The sequence below is a fragment of the Homalodisca vitripennis genome, chromosome 4, assembly GCF_021130785.1.
Source record: "Homalodisca vitripennis isolate AUS2020 chromosome 4, UT_GWSS_2.1, whole genome shotgun sequence".
NCBI classification, from domain to species: domain Eukaryota; kingdom Metazoa; phylum Arthropoda; class Insecta; order Hemiptera; family Cicadellidae; genus Homalodisca; species Homalodisca vitripennis.
The window spans coordinates 78,575,999-78,598,865 of NC_060210.1; the positions used below are offsets into that span (position 1 = coordinate 78,575,999).

Here is a 22,867-nt window from a genome sequence, read left to right on the forward strand (position 1 = left end):
TGTCTGGTTTAGAACACTTATAATTCAAATGTTTTAAACCCTATTTATGTAGTTAGCTTATATTAAGAAAGATGTGTGGTAAAAATGTTACTCCTGTAGGACTTTCCTAAGCTGAAATCAGTGGCCTCAAAATTTTTAAAACAAGTTTCGGAAATCGTAGAAAAACAAAAATAATGCTTTGTAGCTGTTTAAAATGCTCAGAAAAGTATGCAGCGTTGCCTGGATCCTCCTGTCCATCAGATCCTTTTTGGGATCACAGAGAATATAACATTATTCATCGACTTATTCGAATTCTTTATTTTGCCTTTTTGGCACTTTTCCAAAAGCTGTATGTCAAGTCCCGAGATAAAGGCTTAATTTCAGTCATGATCTCTTTTGAGATGTAGAAATGATTTTTATGGCCATATATGTGTTTGTTATATTTGCACCAGGTGCCATTGTACAAAAAAAAAAAAAACATTTCGACATAGTTCATAAAAAAGTAATATACCATTTGAAAGATGAGATTTCAATGCAAAATAAACACAAAAGAAAAATTAGATTTTGTTTTGAAAAAATATCGAGTTAGACTCCGCTTAAAGAAAATATGAGTTCGTTACAGTGCTTCTTATTCATCAAACTTTTAAACAGAATGTTTTTAAGTTTCTACTATATAAGTGAATGTCATGTTTATTACACATTTACATCAATGTCATATTATAGCCATTCAGGGTTGTTCACACTATACATCAAATACAACCATCACATCAATGTCCAAATCCAATTTTGCCAAATCACGCAGTGTCGATATACTCGATTGTTATATATCGTCCGGTTTTTTTTTTCAAATACTTCAGTCACTTAAACATACTTGAAACCGATATGAAAAGCACCTTTATACTAATATAAACGTTGGTCATATGTGTTTCCTAAACACAATCAGTAGATTTGATTCGACCCCTATCTTTAGATACCAGTTTGCTCTATTTGAAGATTGCATATCTTTTTTGCCTATTAGAGTATTGCTTAATATTAGGCTTTGGTGTGCTAGATCTAGTTACATGTATTATCTGCGTGGCCTGTATATCGTTTTTATAGACTGCAGATTCCCCAACTGCATTAGCAACTCACTCAACAATAAATAGACTTCACATGTTTACCGTTTACATCATGCCATCAATGTGCAGGTTATACTTCTGTAGTTCTTCAAATTGAGTTGTAAATGAGCCCAAAACTACCTTTTGATTTTTATATTTTGAACTATAAAAGATAAATGGAGCATTTTTATATTTTACGCAGTTATCTTGATTTTGTACAGTGTTCTCATAGTCATCAATTGTATTCGAGAAAATTACAAGGAAGTTTGAAAATCAAGTGTTTGTCTGTAAAGTTTCTGTACATTATTATAATCAGTAGGAATGGTAATAACGTTTTGTCTATCCAGGTGCATGTGTAAATTTTGAAATGTTTTAAAAGTGTTTGGGGTTAAACAATTACTAAGGATATTTGTATGATTGATGTACGTCACAATGTAATGGGACGGGTGGACGCACGCAAGGTGTTACCTGTACGTGCGATAGCGTTCCTCAGTGACTATGGTATTGCACAGTTCTTGTAGCCCTTGACTCGCCATCTATATCAACCTAACTCTACTCTACTCTGGTCTGCTACTCGTGTGTGATTGATGTACGTCACAATGTAATGGGACGGGTGGACGCACGCAAGGTGTTACCTGTACGTGCGATAGCGTTCCTCAGTGACTATGGTATTGCACAGTTCTTGTATCCCTTGACTCGCCATCTATATCAACCTAACTCTACTCTACTCTGGTCTGCTACTCGTGTGTGATTGATGTACGTCACAATGTAATGGGACGTGTGGACGCACGCAAGGTGTTACCTGTACGTGCGATAGCGTTCCTCAGTGACTATGGTATTGCACAGTTCTTGTAGCCCTTGACTCGCCATCTATATCAACCTAACTCTACTCTACTCTGGTCTGCTACTCGTGTGTGATTGATGTACGTCACAATGTAATGGGACGGGTGGACGCACGCAAGGTGTTACCTGTACGTGCGATAGCGTTCCTCAGTGACTATGGTATTGCACAGTTCTTGTAGCCCTTGACTCGCCATCTATATCAACCTAACTCTACTCTACTCTGGTCTGCTACTCGTGTGTGATTGATGTACGTCACAATGTAATGGGACGGGTGGACGCACGCAAGGTGTTACCTGTACGTGCGATAGCGTTCCTCAGTGACTATGGTATTGCACAGTTCTTGTAGCCCTTGACTCGCCATCTATATCAACCTAACTCTACTCTACTCTGGTCTGCTACTCGTGTGTGATTGATGTACGTCACAATGTAATGGGACGGGTGGACGCACGCAAGGTGTTACCTGTACGTGCGATAGCGTTCCTCAGTGACTATGGTATTGCACAGTTCTTGTAGCCCTTGACTCGCCATCTATATCAACCTAACTCTACTCTACTCTGGTCTGCTACTCGTGTGTGATTGATGTACGTCACAATGTAATGGGACGGGTGGACGCACGCAAGGTGTTACCTGTACGTGCGATAGCGTTCCTCAGTGACTATGGTATTGCACAGTTCTTGTAGCCCTTGACTCGCCATCTATATCAACCTAACTCTACTCTACTCTGGTCTGCTACTCGTGTGTGATTGATGGACGTCACAATGTAATGGGACGGGTGGACGCACGCAAGGTGTTACCTGTACGTGCGATAGCGTTCCTCAGTGACTATGGTATTGCACAGTTCTTGTAGCCCTTGACTCGCCATCTATATCAACCTAACTCTACTCTACTCTGGTCTGCTACTCGTGTGTGATTGATGTACGTCACAATGTAATGGGACGGGTGGACGCACGCAAGGTGTTACCTGTACGTGCGATAGCGTTCCTCAGTGACTATGGTATTGCACAGTTCTTGTAGCCCTTGACTCGCCATCTATATCAACCTAACTCTACTCTACTCTGGTCTGCTACTCGTGTGTGATTGATGTACGTCACAATGTAATGGGACGGGTGGACGCACGCAAGGTGTTACCTGTACGTGCGATAGCGTTCCTCAGTGACTATGGTATTGCACAGTTCTTGTAGCCCTTGACTCGCCATCTATATCAACCTAACTCTACTCTACTCTGGTCTGCTACTCGTGTGTGATTGATGTACGTCACAATGTAATGGGACGGGTGGACGCACGCAAGGTGTTACCTGTACGTGCGATAGCGTTCCTCAGTGACTATGGTATTGCACAGTTCTTGTAGCCCTTGACTCGCCATCTATATCAACCTAACTCTACTCTACTCTGGTCTGCTACTCGTGTGTGATTGATGTACGTCACAATGTAATGGGACGGGTGGACGCACGCAAGGTGTTACCTGTACGTGCGATAGCGTTCCTCAGTGACTATGGTATTGCACAGTTCTTGTAGCCCTTGACTCGCCATCTATATCAACCTAACTCTACTCTACTCTGGTCTGCTACTCGTGTGTGATTGATGGACGTCACAATGTAATGGGACGGGTGGACGCACGCAAGGTGTTACCTGTACGTGCGATAGCGTTCCTCAGTGACTATGGTATTGCACAGTTCTTGTAGCCCTTGACTCGCCATCTATATCAACCTAACTCTACTCTACTCTGGTCTGCTACTCGTGTGTGATTGATGTACGTCACAATGTAATGGGACGGGTGGACGCACGCAAGGTGTTACCTGTACGTGCGATAGCGTTCCTCAGTGACTATGGTATTGCACAGTTCTTGTAGCCCTTGACTCGCCATCTATATCAACCTAACTCTACTCTACTCTGGTCTGCTACTCGTGTGTGATTGATGTACGTCACAATGTAATGGGACGGGTGGACGCACGCAAGGTGTTACCTGTACGTGCGATAGCGTTCCTCAGTGACTATGGTATTGCACAGTTCTTGTAGCCCTTGACTCGCCATCTATATCAACCTAACTCTACTCTACTCTGGTCTGCTACTCGTGTGTGATTGATGTACGTCACAATGTAATGGGACGGGTGGACGCACGCAAGGTGTTACCTGTACGTGCGATAGCGTTCCTCAGTGACTATGGTATTGCACAGTTCTTGTAGCCCTTGACTCGCCATCTATATCAACCTAACTCTACTCTACTCTGGTCTGCTACTCGTGTGTGATTGATGTACGTCACAATGTAATGGGACGGGTGGACGCACGCAAGGTGTTACCTGTACGTGCGATAGCGTTCCTCAGTGACTATGGTATTGCACAGTTCTTGTAGCCCTTGACTCGCCATCTATATCAACCTAACTCTACTCTACTCTGGTCTGCTACTCGTGTGTGATTGATGGACGTCACAATGTAATGGGACGGGTGGACGCACGCAAGGTGTTACCTGTACGTGCGATAGCGTTCCTCAGTGACTATGGTATTGCACAGTTCTTGTAGCCCTTGACTCGCCATCTATATCAACCTAACTCTACTCTACTCTGGTCTGCTACTCGTGTGTGATTGATGTACGTCACAATGTAATGGGACGGGACGGGTGGACGCACGCAAGGTGTTACCTGTACGTGCGATAGCGTTCCTCAGTGACTATGGTATTGCACAGTTCTTGTAGCCCTTGACTCGCCATCTATATCAACCTAACTCTACTCTACTCTGGTCTGCTACTCGTGTGTGATTGATGTACGTCACAATGTAATGGGACGGGTGGACGCACGCAAGGTGTTACCTGTACGTGCGATAGCGTTCCTCAGTGACTATGGTATTGCACAGTTCTTGTAGCCCTTGACTCGCCATCTATATCAACCTAACTCTACTCTACTCTGGTCTGCTACTCGTGTGTGATTGATGTACGTCACAATGTAATGGGACGGGTGGACGCACGCAAGGTGTTACCTGTACGTGCGATAGCGTTCCTCAGTGACTATGGTATTGCACAGTTCTTGTAGCCCTTGACTCGCCATCTATATCAACCTAACTCTACTCTACTCTGGTCTGCTACTCGTGTGTGATTGATGTACGTCACAATGTAATGGGACGGGTGGACGCACGCAAGGTGTTACCTGTACGTGCGATAGCGTTCCTCAGTGACTATGGTATTGCACAGTTCTTGTAGCCCTTGACTCGCCATCTATATCAACCTAACTCTACTCTACTCTGGTCTGCTACTCGTGTGTGATTGATGGACGTCACAATGTAATGGGACGGGTGGACGCACGCAAGGTGTTACCTGTACGTGCGATAGCGTTCCTCAGTGACTATGGTATTGCACAGTTCTTGTAGCCCTTGACTCGCCATCTATATCAACCTAACTCTACTCTACTCTGGTCTGCTACTCGTGTGTGATTGATGGACGTCACAATGTAATGGGACGGGTGGACGCACGCAAGGTGTTACCTGTACGTGCGATAGCGTTCCTCAGTGACTATGGTATTGCACAGTTCTTGTAGCCCTTGACTCGCCATCTATATCAACCTAACTCTACTCTACTCTGGTCTGCTACTCGTGTGTGATTGATGGACGTCACAATGTAATGGGACGGGTGGACGCACGCAAGGTGTTACCTGTACGTGCGATAGCGTTCCTCAGTGACTATGGTATTGCACAGTTCTTGTATCCCTTGACGCGCCATCTATAGCAACCTAAGCCTACTCTACTCGTGTGTGTTACTCGTGTGTGATTGATGGACGTCACAATGTAATGGGGCGGGTGGACGCACGCAAGGTGTTACCTGTACGTGCGATAGCGTTCCTCAGTGACTATGGTATTGCACAGTTCTTGTAGCCCTTGACTCGCCATCTATATCAACCTAACTCTACTCTACTCTGGTCTGCTACTCGTGTGTGATTGATGGACGTCACAATGTAATGGGACGGGTGGACGCACGCAAGGTGTTACCTGTACGTGCGATAGCGTTCCTCAGTGACTATGGTATTGCACAGTTCTTGTAGCCCTTGACTCGCCATCTATATCAACCTAACTCTACTCTACTCTGGTCTGCTACTCGTGTGTGATTGATGGACGTCACAATGTAATGGGACGGGTGGACGCACGCAAGGTGTTACCTGTACGTGCGATAGCGTTCCTCAGTGACTATGGTATTGCACAGTTCTTGTAGCCCTTGACTCGCCATCTATATCAACCTAACTCTACTCTACTCTGGTCTGCTACTCGTGTGTGATTGATGGACGTCACAATGTAATGGGACGGGTGGACGCACGCAAGGTGTTACCTGTACGTGCGATAGCGTTCCTCAGTGACTATGGTATTGCACAGTTCTTGTAGCCCTTGACTCGCCATCTATATCAACCTAACTCTACTCTACTCTGGTCTGCTACTCGTGTGTGATTGATGGACGTCACAATGTAATGGGACGTTTATTATATTGGTACATGAGAAAGATGTGCAAAATCCTAAAAAAAGTAATTTTCGGGTAAACGTGATGGATGTTGTACTGGTAAATTATTGATAGTAAATTTGTTCTTTTAAGCAGTTCCTACTTTAAAAATAAGTCTGTACCTGTGGGTGGGGTAATCAGTATTATCTTCTTCTTCAAACTTCCTTTTTCTTTTATAATGTGGCTTGCCGTGCTTTGTCCGTCTTCTCTTCTGCTTGTTTTTCGGAAAAGTAGACTCTGTCCATGGCTCGCACTATGTTATGTCCAACTTTGAAAATATGGCCTTCATTAAAAGAAATCAGTCCACAGCTTCAACTCCAAATGACGATATGCACACTCTCTTTGGGATGTTGAGTGTCCATGCAAGCATTATTTTAAAAGGATTCCTCTGATAGGCCATTAAAACCCGGTGTTATAGCTTTCATTACATCCTGAGTGATTGCACTTTAATAGTTCATAAAGTTTATTGAAGAGAGCGAAGGCATCTGCCCAGGGTGCGTGTGACGTAAATCTGAGCGTCAAATATATGTTTTTAATGCAAATAAAACTTATTTACAATTTCTTAGTCACTATAGGTTATATACCAAAATAACATAGAATGTTAAATACAGCAAACTAAAAATTAATAAAAAATAATTTTTTTCTCTACAATTTTATAACGGCTTCAAATACAACTGCAAAATAAGAATAATAGAGGTTTTCTCAATAAACGAACATTGCACTTAGCTAATATATAATATATTGAATGTAAAGCACAGCAACTCATGTGTTAATGAAAATTCATAACACTTCCTCGGCGAACATGTAGATTTTCTCGTTCTCGTTAATAATACACAAATCACGCATGTTGTCTGTAAATACGCTATAATCAGATGCAGCTGCTGTCCAGTGCATGTATTTATTAGTTCTCCTTGGCGCCTCCGGAGAGCAAGCCGCAATATCGTAGCTGTAGGTTGTTGTACGGTGTGCATCGGCAACTGGTAGGCGTTCCTTCTATCGTCACTAGTAACAATTAGGAAACATACTAATCACCAAATATCTTTCAGTTTATTGCTAGTTTTATTTTTGTTTGACTTAAAATTTGTTCTTATCTAAAACATTAAATATTGTAAATTTGATATGCGAGTTCACTCACACAATTTGTGCTATGGTAGTAAAACTGTTACCAATGAGTTGATTTTTCAATTGTTATCTTGTAAATTGGGCAAAGTATTATCTTAATTAATTATTAGCCTACCTCTCTATTGCAGGAATACTTTTGATTTATTATAACTTTAAATTTGGCTTTTTTGCTTTCTGTTGCAGTTTCCCTATTCATTCAATACAATTTTTTTTTTTTAATTGATTGATGTATAAATATATTTTCAATTGAATTTAAGTACTACCACACATTTCGCACAAGTGATTTGTACATTATTAATCATTTCTTAATACATTAAAGTACAACTTATATTCGTAAACAATAGGTTTAGTAACATTAGTGAAATATAATAGCGTAATTGAATTTGAATAAACATTTAATCACAAAAAGTACTTGCTTCACCTAGACTTGAACCCGGATCTCTTACTCGCCAGGTGAGTATTCAATTATTTTGTATTTTGCAGTTTCTGTCACATATATCTTTAAATAGCTAAACTAACACATGATCGGAAGACCAAATACCTGTCAAACGACTGTTATTTACATTTATTAAATATGTACAAGTGGCAGTAGCCTAATTTAACGGAACTATGTATGTGGAACTTGGATACAAATTATTAGAACGGTACAACAACACTACTAACTTCGCGTACGGGTTGTTATCTTTACAAATTCGAAAAGTGTCAAAACGTTTATGTTCTTCGAGTAAGTAAGTGTTGGCCTCAATGAGATGAGTGTTACTGTCGGAAGGACAAGTGAACATAAAAGTATTTACTACCAGCGGACTAATAATCTTAAAGCTTCCACCAGTAATGTACCGTTAAGGTTTTGCCTCAAATTGTCTGTAAAATTATCGATGAAGGTAACAAGGAAGTAAAGGAAATACTGTGGCCATATTCATATATGAGTAATGTGTAGTCTTAGGGCCCGATCAAGCCAAGTATACTAGCATTGCCCTTGCTTTGTGCTTTCGTCCTTGTTAATCCGTTTGTCAAGAAATAAAGCCTTACCTTGTGATTTTAATCTTAATCTGATTATTAAAGAAGCAAAATCATATCTTTTAATTTCGACTTAGTTAATTCAGTGTTAAAAAACTTATTTTGTTATTTTGACTTATTAATTATTTAATTCATTGATATTGTTATTCTATTCATTAAATATTGTTAAGAACCGTCTGAGCCTGGTTTGAATGCTAAGCAAATTGCGATTTTATATTTCTCGGAAGTATTTCTTGTAATCATCTAGGTTTTTTAACTTTTCATTTCGTCCCGTAGCAAATCATTATGTTATTGTGTTCTAACCTTTTTATTGTGTTTTAAATAATATTTGCACTGTAGATATGGGACAGCTTGTATATTCTTGTGTACACTGACACTGTGCCCCACCCAAGTACATTTTTGAACAGACATGAGATGAGTTAACGTTATCCAATTTGTACAGATGTTCCATGTTCGTATACACGGTGAAAACTTGTTCAAAAGTGTACCTTAAAATGTTGATATTTGCAATATAAACAAAATGGCGGCTGTCTACAGCAATGTTGTTTAATTGACACATATATCAAAATAGGTTTTATGCTATTATAAATTTAAATAATATTGTTTCTCTTCCGTTGTAATTAAAAGAAAAATAACAATAATAATGATTAAAGTCTCTAAGAAATAAAACGTGTTTCATTACCAGTGTTTGTTGCCATTGAAACTATGCATCACAAACGGTAGCCGCCATTTTTTTATTGCGGATAGCAAAGTTAAAACTCTAAAGTGCAGTTTTGAATCTTTTTCAAACGTTTATGCAAACATTCCTATTAATTGACTGGCGTGTACTCGTCTGGTGGCTGTTCAAAAATGTCAACAGCTTCGTGGTACACAGCGTGGTCAATTGACTATTACAAGGACAAGCTTTATCTCTCGATAACATCTACAAAATTCTTATAAGTAATTCATATTTCTCAAATAACTGTTCGAAAAGAGGTGAAAGTATGAATGTCCACCGGTCCAATTATAATTTAGTGTAATAGTAAACATATTTATAAGTAAAATGTGCGTGTGACCCAGGGTCAGTGGTAACGGAAACGTGCAGTGGACGAGCAGGGCCAAGTATGGCCCAGGTCCAAGGTCCGCGAGGAAGTGTGTGGAAGGTGTGGGAGGGTGCTGGAGTGGGCTCTCCGCCTTGCACATGTGCTTGGCCGCGTCGGGAAATGTCAAGGGAAAATTCTTAACACCACTTCCATTCATTGGAACTTCGTTTGTTAGTGTTCATACGATAATATTTATTGTCCAATTATGATGTCCTTTACTAAACATTTTGTGCCGTTATTCCTTTAGTAGAGTTGGGAATTAACTGTCTCGGTTTTAAAATATCTTCTGACCTCCTAATAATAAACACTTATAGTGAACAATTTTATTTCAACCCTGAGTTTGTTGTTTCGAAGCCGTAGCTGCAAGATTGCCTCGCGAGTCAGTGTAGATACTGGTGATGACTCGTAGGTAGGACACATATGATTATATGAACTGCACTGATAAAACGTCAAGCTATGGTAAGAAGTTTGCGTTTGCTTGAAAAATCGACACTCCGTGTTCTTGTAGACTCAATTTTACGAATACAGACATTCCCAATTTTAATTTGTATTAAAAAAGAAGAAATTTCTGTTGGAACCGTTGGATTAATTGAAGCTGGCGGGCATTTGGTCCACGTTCAAAAGTGCCCTTGTTTGTGTATTGCGAATCATTATTTTACACTTTCTTTTACATTCTTTATAAGCTGATCGCGTCGCCACCGGTCATCCTACGTTGGCTGCAGAGAACTGGTTTGTTTGTAAACACGTCGTAGGTTTGCGACGTTGCCAGTTCACATCAAATTCATGTCGCCATGTTGTCAATTTGGTTGAAAGTGCTGTTTTATTCCCTTGAATAGGGTGTTAGTACACACATTCGATGTAACATAAACCTTTTACTGTGATGTTAATGAAGAAGTGTTTTTGTGTTGGAATTACCTGCGTTTGAAGTCCCTTTGCGTAGGCCCAAAAGAAGTTGATTCGTTTTCTCTCGAGGTAAATAAATAAATAATAGTGGTTTACTGTCAAGAGCCTGCAGCCCGATGTAGACGTAGACGTAGGCAAGGGAGAGGACAAGCTGATCACCTTGCAGTGCCAGACCACTTGAAGCTTGCCATTATCAGCAGGAGCTGCGGATGGCTCACTTGAACCTATCAGATCAGCTGTTCTACGACCAGCTGGTCGTGACGTCATGCTAGGCGTGGTGCTGGTCTGGCGCGCCATCATCCACTCAGTTAGTGAAAGTATGCGGCGTTGGTTGTTCAGTCTTCGCTAGTTTTTAGGTTATGTTCTTCATGCGATAGGAGTGCGTTGTGTCTGAACAGTGATATATTTTTGAAGTTGCTACTTTTTATGTTTGTAAAGTTTTGTTGTATAACTTTGCTTTAATTTTTTAATTTAGCGCATGGGATTTTATTTTTGATGGCTTATTGAAAGCATTTGTTTTACTGAAACTAATTACAAGATTTAAAAACCAATACTTTTTGTACAAGAAAATTTGTTTTTATCGTTTTCATTTTTGTTTCCTATTTAATTTTTATTTTATATCATTTATATTATATATATATATATATATATATATATATATACACACTTTTGGTTTCTTTTGTGTAATAACTGAAATTAAATACGTACAGAAAACAAATTTTGAATGTTGTGTATGTTTTTTAAAACTGAAAGCTTATCGAAATTTAGTGTGCATGTTTCTTTCGTGATTATAAATTTAAAAATAAAATCCCAATTGCCTAATTCCTGTACTGTCTAAAAAAATTTAGTGATTTAAAAAAATATTTACTCTACGATTCCGTATTTTATTAAGTAATTGAATTATTTGTTTTTATATTTATATAATTTTGTTTTTGCACGGGTATTGATATGGAACTTAAGAAATATTGGACATATTGAAGTAGTTTATTTCTATGTATTGAATATTTTTTTAGTTATATACCTAAAACGCGACAGCATATAACTGAAATAGTAGGGACGGATAAACAAGGACCGCATCACAAATCACGTTTAGAACGTAATCGAACAGTTTTTTTCGGCAAGAATAATAACACAAGTTTCCATTTAACGACCTCCACACTTGGTTTTGTACGGGGCCGAACAAATGTAAACGGAGAAAAATTACATATGCTATCTATAGAAATAAAACTGTGGATAATCAGTTAATATATACGCGACAATACTCAAAATAAAAGAGTTTTGGTGGAGTTTTTCTCTTGCCCGTACTAACTCTCCACCTAAGTCTTCCTTTTAGAGAATCGTAGCTACTGTATTGTATATATTGATGTCTGTTCGAATTTAGGGAGGGTACATTAACGTTTAGACTAAAAATATTATATATAGTAAATTACATTTCTGTCATGATAAAGCTCTGTGTACTCCATGCAGGGGCGTCCCTAGAAAAGGGCCCGAGGGGACCGGGGCCTTTTCCGAAGTTAAAAAATAAGCATAATAAATCCTCAGTAAATCAAAGGCAATGCCATTTTTATTAAAACAACTATACCAACGCCATTTAAAAGTTAAATTTTAGGTGATGGCTAAAAATATATATTTATTACTAAGCGACAAGTTCGCCCTGTCGCAGCTCACAGAACTTGCACAGCCCAACACTAGACACCACTACAGAGATTGTCTATTTTGCCTTTTTAACCCCGGTATTGTTTGTGTTTTAGGGAGATTATGTATGTGCAAGTATTGATATGTTTAGAGATGTATATTCATATTGAATGTGTTGTAGTAGGATATACATGTATGGAATTTCCTAGAGTTTTCTCATTGATATCTAAACAGTATTGAAATTCACCAATCCCAAGTCTGGGATCCCGTATTACATTTAAATAGGAAATCGATATAAATATGTGGTCTAAGGTCTTGAAATTTCATATTAAATACACAATATTATTTTGTCGTTTTAAAAATGTTACAATACTGTTACGTCGGTGACTTTATAATGGTTGAAGTTTTGTGATACGCTTTAAACAATTGACCATATTTATGCCTTGTGAGTTATTTTAAAACGCTTATAAAAGAAAATAGTTAAAAATGATTAAAAAGTTATAAATCACGTTTCTAAAGTTTAGCCCACAGCTGTTATTAGACTTAGTGATTAACATAAGTTAACATCAAGTCTAAAGTCTGATAATCTCATAAATTTATTCTAAACTAAACCAAGGGTAATGATTCTATTCGAGATTAGAGGAAAACTCAGCGTATTTTTATATAAAGGGATTTTTCCTAATAAAAATCTTCCCAATCCAGGTTTGCTGTGTGTTAAGAACGATATAGTGAACTACACGAGCCCTGCACCACGCGGTCCTCCACGGTACTATCATGTGTCGAGTCCGAGTTCTCGGAGTCGAGATCAGTGAAAGGATATGTACTGTGTGGTGTAGACCACGCACGACACGGCGGTTCAGATCGTGATTATGGCTGCACTGTAATGATGATGGACTCTGGAGTCTGGACAACAGCGCAGCTTTCATCTCCAGGCATTCCTCTTGTCAATCAGACCGGAAATGTGATTGTGGATGGTTGTTTCTGTTCTAGAAATATCAGCCGCTTGCCTTATTGTGTCTACGTTTTGAACACAAGATATGCTTGAGTGTGTACGAGTATAGAGTGGCAAGTTTCCAATACGTGTTTCCACTACGAATGAAATATTTTGAAATGCAAGTATTGCCGGGCGTTTAGCAATGGGTAGATTGGAAGTTATCTCTAGTTGCGTTGATATGTATGTTTTTGCCTGATAATGGATTTATCTGTATTATTGTTAGTTGATAACTGAAATTGTTACCTAGCATGTCGGTATATCGAACCGCGATATTAATCGTGATACCAGAAAAATGTGTGAGGCTTATCAGTGTTTCGTGTGGTTGGTTACTGCTGGCTCATACACCTGGCCTAGTGCTTACTCACTCGTTCTTGTCAACATCTAAGCTCTTGCCCATCAAAGTGTGATTTATTAGTCCACGACTAATGTACACTTTGCATAGTGTTGTGATAACGTGATGCGATTGTCACATGCAGTAACAGTGATACAAGTTTCTGTAGTTTGATAATGTTTTAAAGACGAGTTGTAGTCACGACGTGTTTGTTAGTACATATGCTAGTGCATATCTTTAGAAAATGGATGAGAAATGTACAAAAAAGTTTCGTCAAACTAGGTCCTATTTCGAGTGATTGGTTTTTATTAAATAGCTCAAAACGGACGAATAAAGATAATGAATCGCCGATTTTCTTTAGAAATCATGATTAACCGATTTCAACATGTTACATTTTAATGAGCTGGGCGCAGTGGTGTTCTGTAAAATGTGAAATAATAATGTAAAACGTAATGTTGTTTGTTTTGGAACAGTAAAATTATATTATCTAAGAACGCAAATATGGCTTTTACACCTGGCTTAATATGACATCATACATCGGAATAGTAGAAATATTTGTTGCACAGTTAGGGCAGTATTTGAGACACGCTGTATCTGGAACAGTCATGCTGCCTTGAGCTTGTTACCTGGGCCAGTGTGACGCGCAGTACCAAGAACTGGCTGACGCTGCACACGAGTGTCTATTGCTAGCGAGGTGGATGGCCCTTCTGTCCTAGTAGGGCTCTGGTCGACACGCGTGATGCGCGTACTGAATACTGATGTAAATGGTCTTATCGTCAACCATAACTATTCATGCTGTACAGAACATGAATGTGTGGAACACTCTCTGCCTTGAGCTTGTTACCTGGGCCAGTGTGACGCGCAGTACCAAGAACTGGCTGACGCTGCACACGAGTGTCTATTGCTAGCGAGGTGGATGGCCCTTCTGTCCTAGTAGGGCTCTGGTCGACACGCGTGATGCGCGTACTGAATACTGATGTAAATGGTCTTATCGTCAACCATAACTATTCATGCTGTACAGAACATGAATGTGTGGAACACTCTCTGCCTTGAGCTTGTTACCTGGGCCAGTGTGACGCGCAGTACCAAGAACTGGCTGACGCTGCACACGAGTGTCTATTGCTAGCGAGGTGGATGGCCCTTCTGTCCTAGTAGGGCTCTGGTCGACACGCGTGATGCGCGTACTGAATACTGATGTAAATGGTCTTATCGTCAACCATAACTATTCATGCTGTACAGAACATGAATGTGTGGAACACTCTCTGCCTTGAGCTTGTTACCTGGGCCAGTGTGACGCGCAGTACCAAGAACTGGCTGACGCTGCACACGAGTGTCTATTGCTAGCGAGGTGGATGGCCCTTCTGTCCTAGTAGGGCTCTGGTCGACACGCGTGATGCGCGTACTGCATATTGATATATATTGTCTCATCTACAACCATAACCGTTAATGCTGTACAGAACATGAATGTATAAGGCTACGCTGAACCAATCCTGTACTACAAAATGTATGCTTGCTCTAATAAATAACAAAAATACTTAATTATTGCGTGATGTCTATTGAAATACAGTAATACTAAAGTATCCCGTCGCGCCCGGGGGGATGTCCAGCTGCTGATATAAACAATTAGTGTAGATAGCGGCATAGCTGGTCACAGTTTCGTTGTGTTCGTCCCGCTCGAACGTTTGGACATGGGAACGGTACGGCCTTCACGGCTTGGTTACACTCGGTTCGTGTCCTTACTTCTAGGTTTGATTTGTATGTGTTGAGAAGCATTAGATCCAGCGGATAGGTAGGTACGTGGTATGATGCGGATGTGCGGTACGTTACGTGCGGCAGACGCGATGAAGCCATCGAGTCGAGAGGTGTGCGACCGCCACTTGTGTGATATTCGTCAATTAGGACTGTAAGTGAAGCATTCATCGGTATTGTAGTATGAACCACGCAACAGATAGCTCACTCGCGCCTTACCACTGCCTCCTACAAGTACCTTCTCCACAAGTACGATTCTGTAGTGCAACGCTCTGTGTGTAAGGCATTGGTGAAAGTTCCAAATGAAGTATAATAGATATCCGGTTGTGTCAGAAATGTAAATCGCTGCTCTATAATTCTAGGCAATCCCAGCAGGTATTCTGCTGGGTAAATTGTGGACATATGCAAAAATATTACTGATTTTATTCAGAACATATTAGATTTTTTGAGCAAACTTTTTCAAACCATTCACGAATAGGTAGTATATATCCTCATAATATATGTAATTATTTATACTTTTCGTGTTTTTGGCAGTGTTATTTTAGTAATGTTTGGATCCAGTATAATTTTAGGAGTTGGTTATATGAAGCAATCCTGTAACCATGTGTAAAACTAAAAAGCATGGTTTGGATACGTTAAACCCGTACTTTTGATATATGACATGTCATAAAACTCTGGGAGATCTTGTGACACAAAATCAAGAGAAGTTCAATTTTCAGATGAGGAAATTAAATAGTGACTTGTAATGTATGATGTAGAATAGTTAGTTATCAATGTTTACTACCCATTAGTCGCAAACTTTCAATTCATCGTGCGCACATTGCTAGCAATTCCATATCGATTGTGATATTATAACATGTAAGTAAAAGCTGTGATATAAAAGTATCGAGCTACGCTACAGCACGGGAAGTCCACAAGTGTTATTTCTGAGGCATTTGATGTCAAACTCGGTTTCCAGTCTCCGGGCAATATTGGGTGGGCTCCAAAATGTGGCTTTATAAACATCGGATGTCGGCGAGACGCCCGCCGGCGGGCTCCGGGCTCCAGGAATAGTAGGAGCTGGAGACTGGAGTGTCAGCCGTGGGGGAGTATTCTCGTCCTAGTGCGGGGCAATTGTCACTTGAAATGTGGCAACACTGAACCATGTGGATATAATATCTAAAATATCGGTAGTAACGACATTATCTAGCCGATATGATTGTTAAGACTCAGGCAAGTCGATTTTTGAAAATATCGGCGATAGGTAAAAGGTTAGAAATCATACTGTAGGTGCCTTAGTTTCTGTAGTCACAACAATATTGCCCTTAGAAGGGTTTTTGGATGTTCATGTAAGACATTCACTGGCGTTGACAATAAGAAACATTAATGAACAGCTTCTGTTGAACCATATTGTACGATCCATGAGCAGCCGGTTTCTTAGAATGCCTGGCCTTAGTTGTGTACTTTTCTTTCTCCTCTAATTGTCTACTGTTTGACATGATCACACCTGCCTCGCCTTGACTCTCTTACCGAATGAATTTCTCAGAAGGATTGCTTCTATAAAATTTCACCTCCGTTTCCTAAACAACGGTTTGATTAACAGCTCTACACTGGTGTATAAAATGTGTCCATTTAAATATGGTAATTTCAAAACAGAGTTTCTAGACTATTTTTTTACATTTCACGTATGTGTTCAAAATGTGAACGAAGACTTATTTAATAAATAAACTTTAGGATTTCGTTTATTTTATAAGCATGTGAATTTTGATTAAATGTAATCACAATAAATTAATAATAAGTGAAAAAGTCAGTGAATGTGTTATTTGAGGACTAGAGGTTTGTGAGTAATATATTGCCCATTCACTAAAGTATTACCGTTGTAAAATTACTGTTATTACTTTTTTGAAAGCATACTGTTCTTTTTTAATTGGAAATTTGACGAAATAAGGGAACTTTTACAGCGTATACAGTAAAATGCGATACAATAGATAAGAGATTTTCAGAAAATCTTATTCTTCTGGCTAAGAGCACGATGCAATAGATAAGGGGTTTTTAGAAAATGTTATTTTTCTGCCATATCATTTTAATGTACTGAGCATGTATGTCAAAATGTGTAATACCAATAAATTCTATGGTTGCCGAATATTTCTAGCTTAATGTAACGTAAATAATTACATCCAGATTCCGCACCTGTTGCCCAATGCTGGAGTATTGCCCTAAGTGAAAGAGACCGTGCCAACTATTCAGGTGTTGCCTAACTCGAGTTTCAAGACCGAGTATACAGCACAAATTCCTTTGAGGCACCCGCGCGTGTGACAATTAATGATGAAACGGCGGGGAAACGGTGGAGTTGATGAGATGCACTGACAGTGAACCCACCGGTGCCGCACCCACGCGCCGCACCGGCTGGCGGTCGGCAGTCTGTACTCGGTTCGTCGCCCTCTGCCGGGGGTACCGCCACTTCGTGTCATCTTCACACTGCGTACAATCTCAGCCCGAAACTGTGTCAATTAATATTGAAATTAATCTTAATAACTTAGTTTTGTCACCCCCCAGTTCCCGATTACTCCGAGCTGTAAAATAACTCCAATCGCACTCTCAGCAATGGCAATTGTAGACGAGAGAGACGGACTAGCGCAGTGCGAGTTACGCAATGCCGGCCAAACACGAGTATTCAGTATGTAACCTACAGTAAAAGTCCCCTCGCCTTGACACACTGTCTGTCGGTACTCGCTCCTCGCCAATATGGCCACACAAGGCCGCGGCACACGCACTCGCACTCGCACAGTGCCAATGTCGGGCGCCATCTGTCCCACCTGAGGGATTGTGTCAGCTCAACTCTTCTCCGCCATCGTAAGAAATGGCGAGGATTCTAACAGAGCACTCGATCTATTTGCTCACTCGTTTTCAAGGACAAAAAATCATTTTCCGCGACATCCACCCCCAGACGTATAACGCGTGTTGGCATATAATTGCGATAAAACCCGAACTTCACAGTCCGCATGGTGCCACATCCCGTCCCTGCCCTGCCCGAGCCTGTGAAGATGTGGGGCTAATTAATTGGCCGCGGACCAAGGCCGCCAGAGCGGGCTGCCGGCTGCCGGAATGTAGGGACAGAACTGAGCTGTTGGGTTTCGACAGTCTCCACTCTTGTGCAATAGACGCAACCGGTTCGTCACTACACTTCCGTCACAAATACTGTTATATTCCGTTAACATTAATTAACTATACCATTTCTTTACGTCACACTAAATAATATAAATCTACCCTCACTGACTGCAAAGTGTAAAAAGGTTTCATTGGAAATCTATATCTCTTCTTATTATCCTACTAGATTATGTTCAATGCTTTAACATGATACACGTGTTTTTATCCCATTACTCTATTCCTCGTGATAGGAGCACACTGATATATCCACACTAAAGTTGATAGACTGATTGGGGGATGTAGTGAGGAGCAAGTGTCGTGTACAGTGAAGTGACAGTGTGATGGACTCAGTGACAGTGAGGTGATGAGTCCGTGTAGTCGAGGCATGGGTCATGGTGGTAGTGCGCTCCTGGTGTTATGCATGTCAAATCCTCTTCATCCAGAACGGCGGAGACCCTGAGGATGTGCCCCCTAGGTTCCCTTACAAGCCGTGGAAGCATCCCCGGCCCCGCTCCTATAACAAGGTATTGGCACTCATTTGCTGCAGTGGTATAACTAGGTTGGAATTACAAAGATAAGAGTTGAAAGGGAAAAGATATAAAACTTCTATAAAAGATAATACTATGCCTTTTCTTGTGTGGGAGGGGGAGGGAAATCTTCTATCCAAGCTTTTATGAATTTTAAATTTTAGCATTTTTGTACTCCCTGTGTTCAGTATTTAAGTATATATTTCTATGTTATAAAAATATAAAAAATAACTAATATCAGTCTTTCAATGATAAATTAAACATGTAGCAATAATGATAGTGATAGTATATACATATAACGGCTTCTCTGTTCCTGCCTACAGACTAAGTGGATGGTATGATAATGTGATTAACAGGTTATTGTGGGGCAGGCTCGTGTACAGTGTCTTGTTAAGTTGCTATTGTAAAAAGTTCATTAAAAATATTACTATTTTTCTGGTCTTAAGAAGACAGGACTGAATTAATGGAATAATCTGAGGTATTGAATTTTCAATTAATTTAACTATACAATAAAATATCGTGGTTTTAGTTTTTACATTTTTAACTTAGTATATTTCAATACATTTAAGAAACTTTCATTATAATGTTGAGCACTTAACGATAACAACTATTTTTCTGAATAGCACTTTTCCAACTAGTGCTGTTATAAAAACTGTTAGGCCTATAATCAAGAGTCTCCTAAATTTAAATGTTATTCAAACCATAATTAACAGTTTGCTTGAGTTAATATAGTTGGTTCTGGAACAAACATTTAGTTCCAATTAAACTATTTAATGCAGGCTATTTAGACCATAAAGGGCCTATCTGTGTTGCCTAATGTTATCTAACACGAAATCAGACAATATAAGATACAAGAATAAATTAATTTTCAAACTCATGACCAGCTGAAATGTAGTTCACAGAATTAACACCACTATAGACAGGACTGATCTAGTTTTTGATCATTACTACTATGAAATCCATTGAGCATTTACATATTATGGAAAAGTGAACACATAAACCATATTGAAAAAAAAACAGACAATTAGTAGTTTTTAAACAAGGGAAAAGAATAATTCTACAAGAAAGGTTATTCCTTGTAAGTACCATTTTCATTTTGTTTAGTGTTAGCAACTGAAACGGAAGGAAAAATGGGTAATGAAATGAGAGTAACAAAATGATAGGTAAGGTGCTACACTTGGAATGGGTGAACATACTACCTCAGTCTGGTAGTCCATCAAATCCCACTTACAGTCTGAGTAACCTAATTCAGGGCTCCGAGGTATGATTAAAGGGGTGATTGTGAAGTTCATGTTAGGCCAATCCCCTTGCTTAGTTGCAGGTTTTTCAAAGATTAGTAATAATAATAAAGTCATTGAAAAGGCTTTAACCAATTATAGTATATTGGTTTCTTTACCATCTTATAGCAACATATGCATTTGCAGGTATTAGTATATTATCTTTATAAAATAATTTACCCTTTTTATTTATTCCGTCATAAATTCTATTTAATATATGAATTTATTGCCATTGTACATTGATGATTGGTATTTCCTGTTTCGACCAAAAGGCATTGAGAACTATATCGCCGGCCAGGAAGAACAGTGGCTACCACTCACCAATACTACTCGTACATGTTGCTGACAACTTGTGTCTGTTGTTACAGAACTACTCTAGAGACTCTCTGTCCAGCACCAAGAGTGGTCCTCCTCCACACACCACTCTACAAAGACATGCCAAAGCCAACCGTAGTCTGCTTATACCAAGGTACACTTCCCATTGTCTCTTCTTCCCGTTATCAAATATAACATTGAGTACCTTATAGCATTAGGCATTATTAGAAAGTAAGACAGAGCTTTTTACTCACCTGATTTATAACACGCAAGAGGCGTGAATAACAGGTAAAATAATATTAACAACATAAAAGAACTTTGACATGACAGTGCACATTTATAAAATTGTACTCTAGGTACAAAGATAGAAAAAACAGTATAATCTAAATATTGATAATTTACTTAAAGTTCTTATTTTATATTTCTTATACTATTTTAATTCACTCACTGTATATGTCATAAAGGAAATAAAAGATGTGGGTCGTATTTTATGTTGATCCCTTAGTTTCTCTTCTTTGCAACAAAACTACACGGACTCCACTCTTATTATACACAGTACACTTTCATTTTCGGTCTCCACTTAAAACATGACATTTTACATAAATAATCAAACTTTAAATTAAAGAGAATCAATATAAAAACAAATTTATTTAGATAAAATTCCTTATTTTCACAGTCTTTAACAAAATTGTAAAGTGTATCTTCGCTTATTCTATACACCACTCATTCATATTATACCTTGACTTAATATACATGCATATCACAAAGAAACTTAAATATTATGCATGTAGATAGTGTAAATGTATTTAATAATGTCATATTCCATGTAGGTCCCTTAGTTAACATGTTTTATAGAAACATCAAATACTTATAGGCCTATAGGACTATGTTTTCTATGTGGCTATTAAATATAAATGCAGTATTGAGTGTAGTTTTATATCTTTCACAATTATGTTTCTTGCCATTTTCCTAATATTTTCTACTTTCTAACACCTTTACGTATACAATTATACTGTATTTAGCGGACTATAGAATATTAAGAAGATAGTAACTTTTAAAAGAAAGATCATGAAGTATTCGGTGTTTTTCAAGATTAAAAATCCCACTAAAACTAATAGATATGACTAATTGTTCCTAGACTCTTATTGTATATTTGACCGGGTTATTCGATTTTAGCTTCTACATTTGAATTTAGGACCTCCAAATTTACCTAAATATTAATTTGTATTATTATTATATTAATTTATATAAAAATTATAGTGAAACACAAAAATTACTTTATAAACTTACAATTACTTTGTTGTGAACAATTTGATTTCCAGTAAAAGTATAAAATTCAAATAACAGATACTAAATAATAATGATAGCTATCAATCAGAGTAATATTCTAATTGATAATTTATTTGAACAGATAAACAAAACTTTAAATCCTTGCTGAATCAGTGACACATTTTATTGGCAGTAACAGCAGGAATCACAGAAGTTTAATTTCATACATACATTAAAAAGTTGCAAGATCTGATTGTAATTTTGTCTTCTCTCTATAAAAATTGTATAAAAACATGATTTGTGAGGTATGTTTTTCTAAATAATTTCCCAACAAATTGTCCGAACTACAAATCCTCACTAGAACTGTTAATATTAGAATTTTGATATGACTCGATAGACATTTCAGTTCCTAACTATAGATAATGCATAAATTTAAAGGCAAATTGTAACATCTTGACTGTAAGAAATAGACCAATAACAGGATGTGAATAACTAAATTGATTAAGAATGTCTTATTCGATTTGGTCAATTCTTATTTCCTCGCAATTAAAAAATGAAATGTATAAGAGTGAAAAGTCGAACCTTGTAGCAGTGGTTTACCATGAAATAACTTCTGCTAATGTACATAATGAGGATGTTGTCGGGATGTTAGGTTCCACTACCCGCAAGGCAAGCCTGGGGACCAGTCACAGCTGGAGATGACGATTGTCAACCTCCGGCAAGTGTTCCTGGGTCTGCCCAACCAACAGGCAACCAGGGAGCAGTTTGCTGCAGTCACCAAGGCAAGTGATCTATTCTCACATTTATTATGATATCAACAATTGCTAGTTTGCTATTTTGGTAAAAGTACATTCTGTTATGGCTCTTTAATTTATATCTTACTAGCACCACTTCTGGTTCGAGTGAATTATATTTCCGACGCCAATGTTGAGTTTGCTTTGTTCCACCAATCAAGAAAATATGCCAAAATATGTTCGATTTATGACCATTTAAATTTACTCCCGTCTTGGTATTTATTTTTAAGTAGTTGATTTTGCCTTGTTTTCCGGCCAAGAAAATATTTATAACTACACAGATCTTAGAAGCATACTTCTCTTAAAAGGCAACTTTACTAAGATGGGTTTGATAAC

General features: G+C 38.7%; 1 protein-coding gene across 7 annotated transcripts in view; it reads left to right on the top strand.

Moving 5' to 3' along the window:
- The window catches only part of LOC124359585, a 109,861-nt gene that overhangs the window by 56,155 nt on the left and 30,839 nt on the right, over positions 1 to 22,867 (top strand). For all 7 annotated transcript variants that reach the window (XM_046812466.1, XM_046812460.1, XM_046812467.1 and 4 more), the window contains exons 3-4: positions 20,522 to 20,622; positions 22,390 to 22,519. In XM_046812466.1, coding sequence (XP_046668422.1) covers positions 20,522 to 20,622; positions 22,390 to 22,519 — 231 coding nt within the window. The remainder of the gene's footprint in view (positions 1 to 20,521; positions 20,623 to 22,389; positions 22,520 to 22,867) is intronic.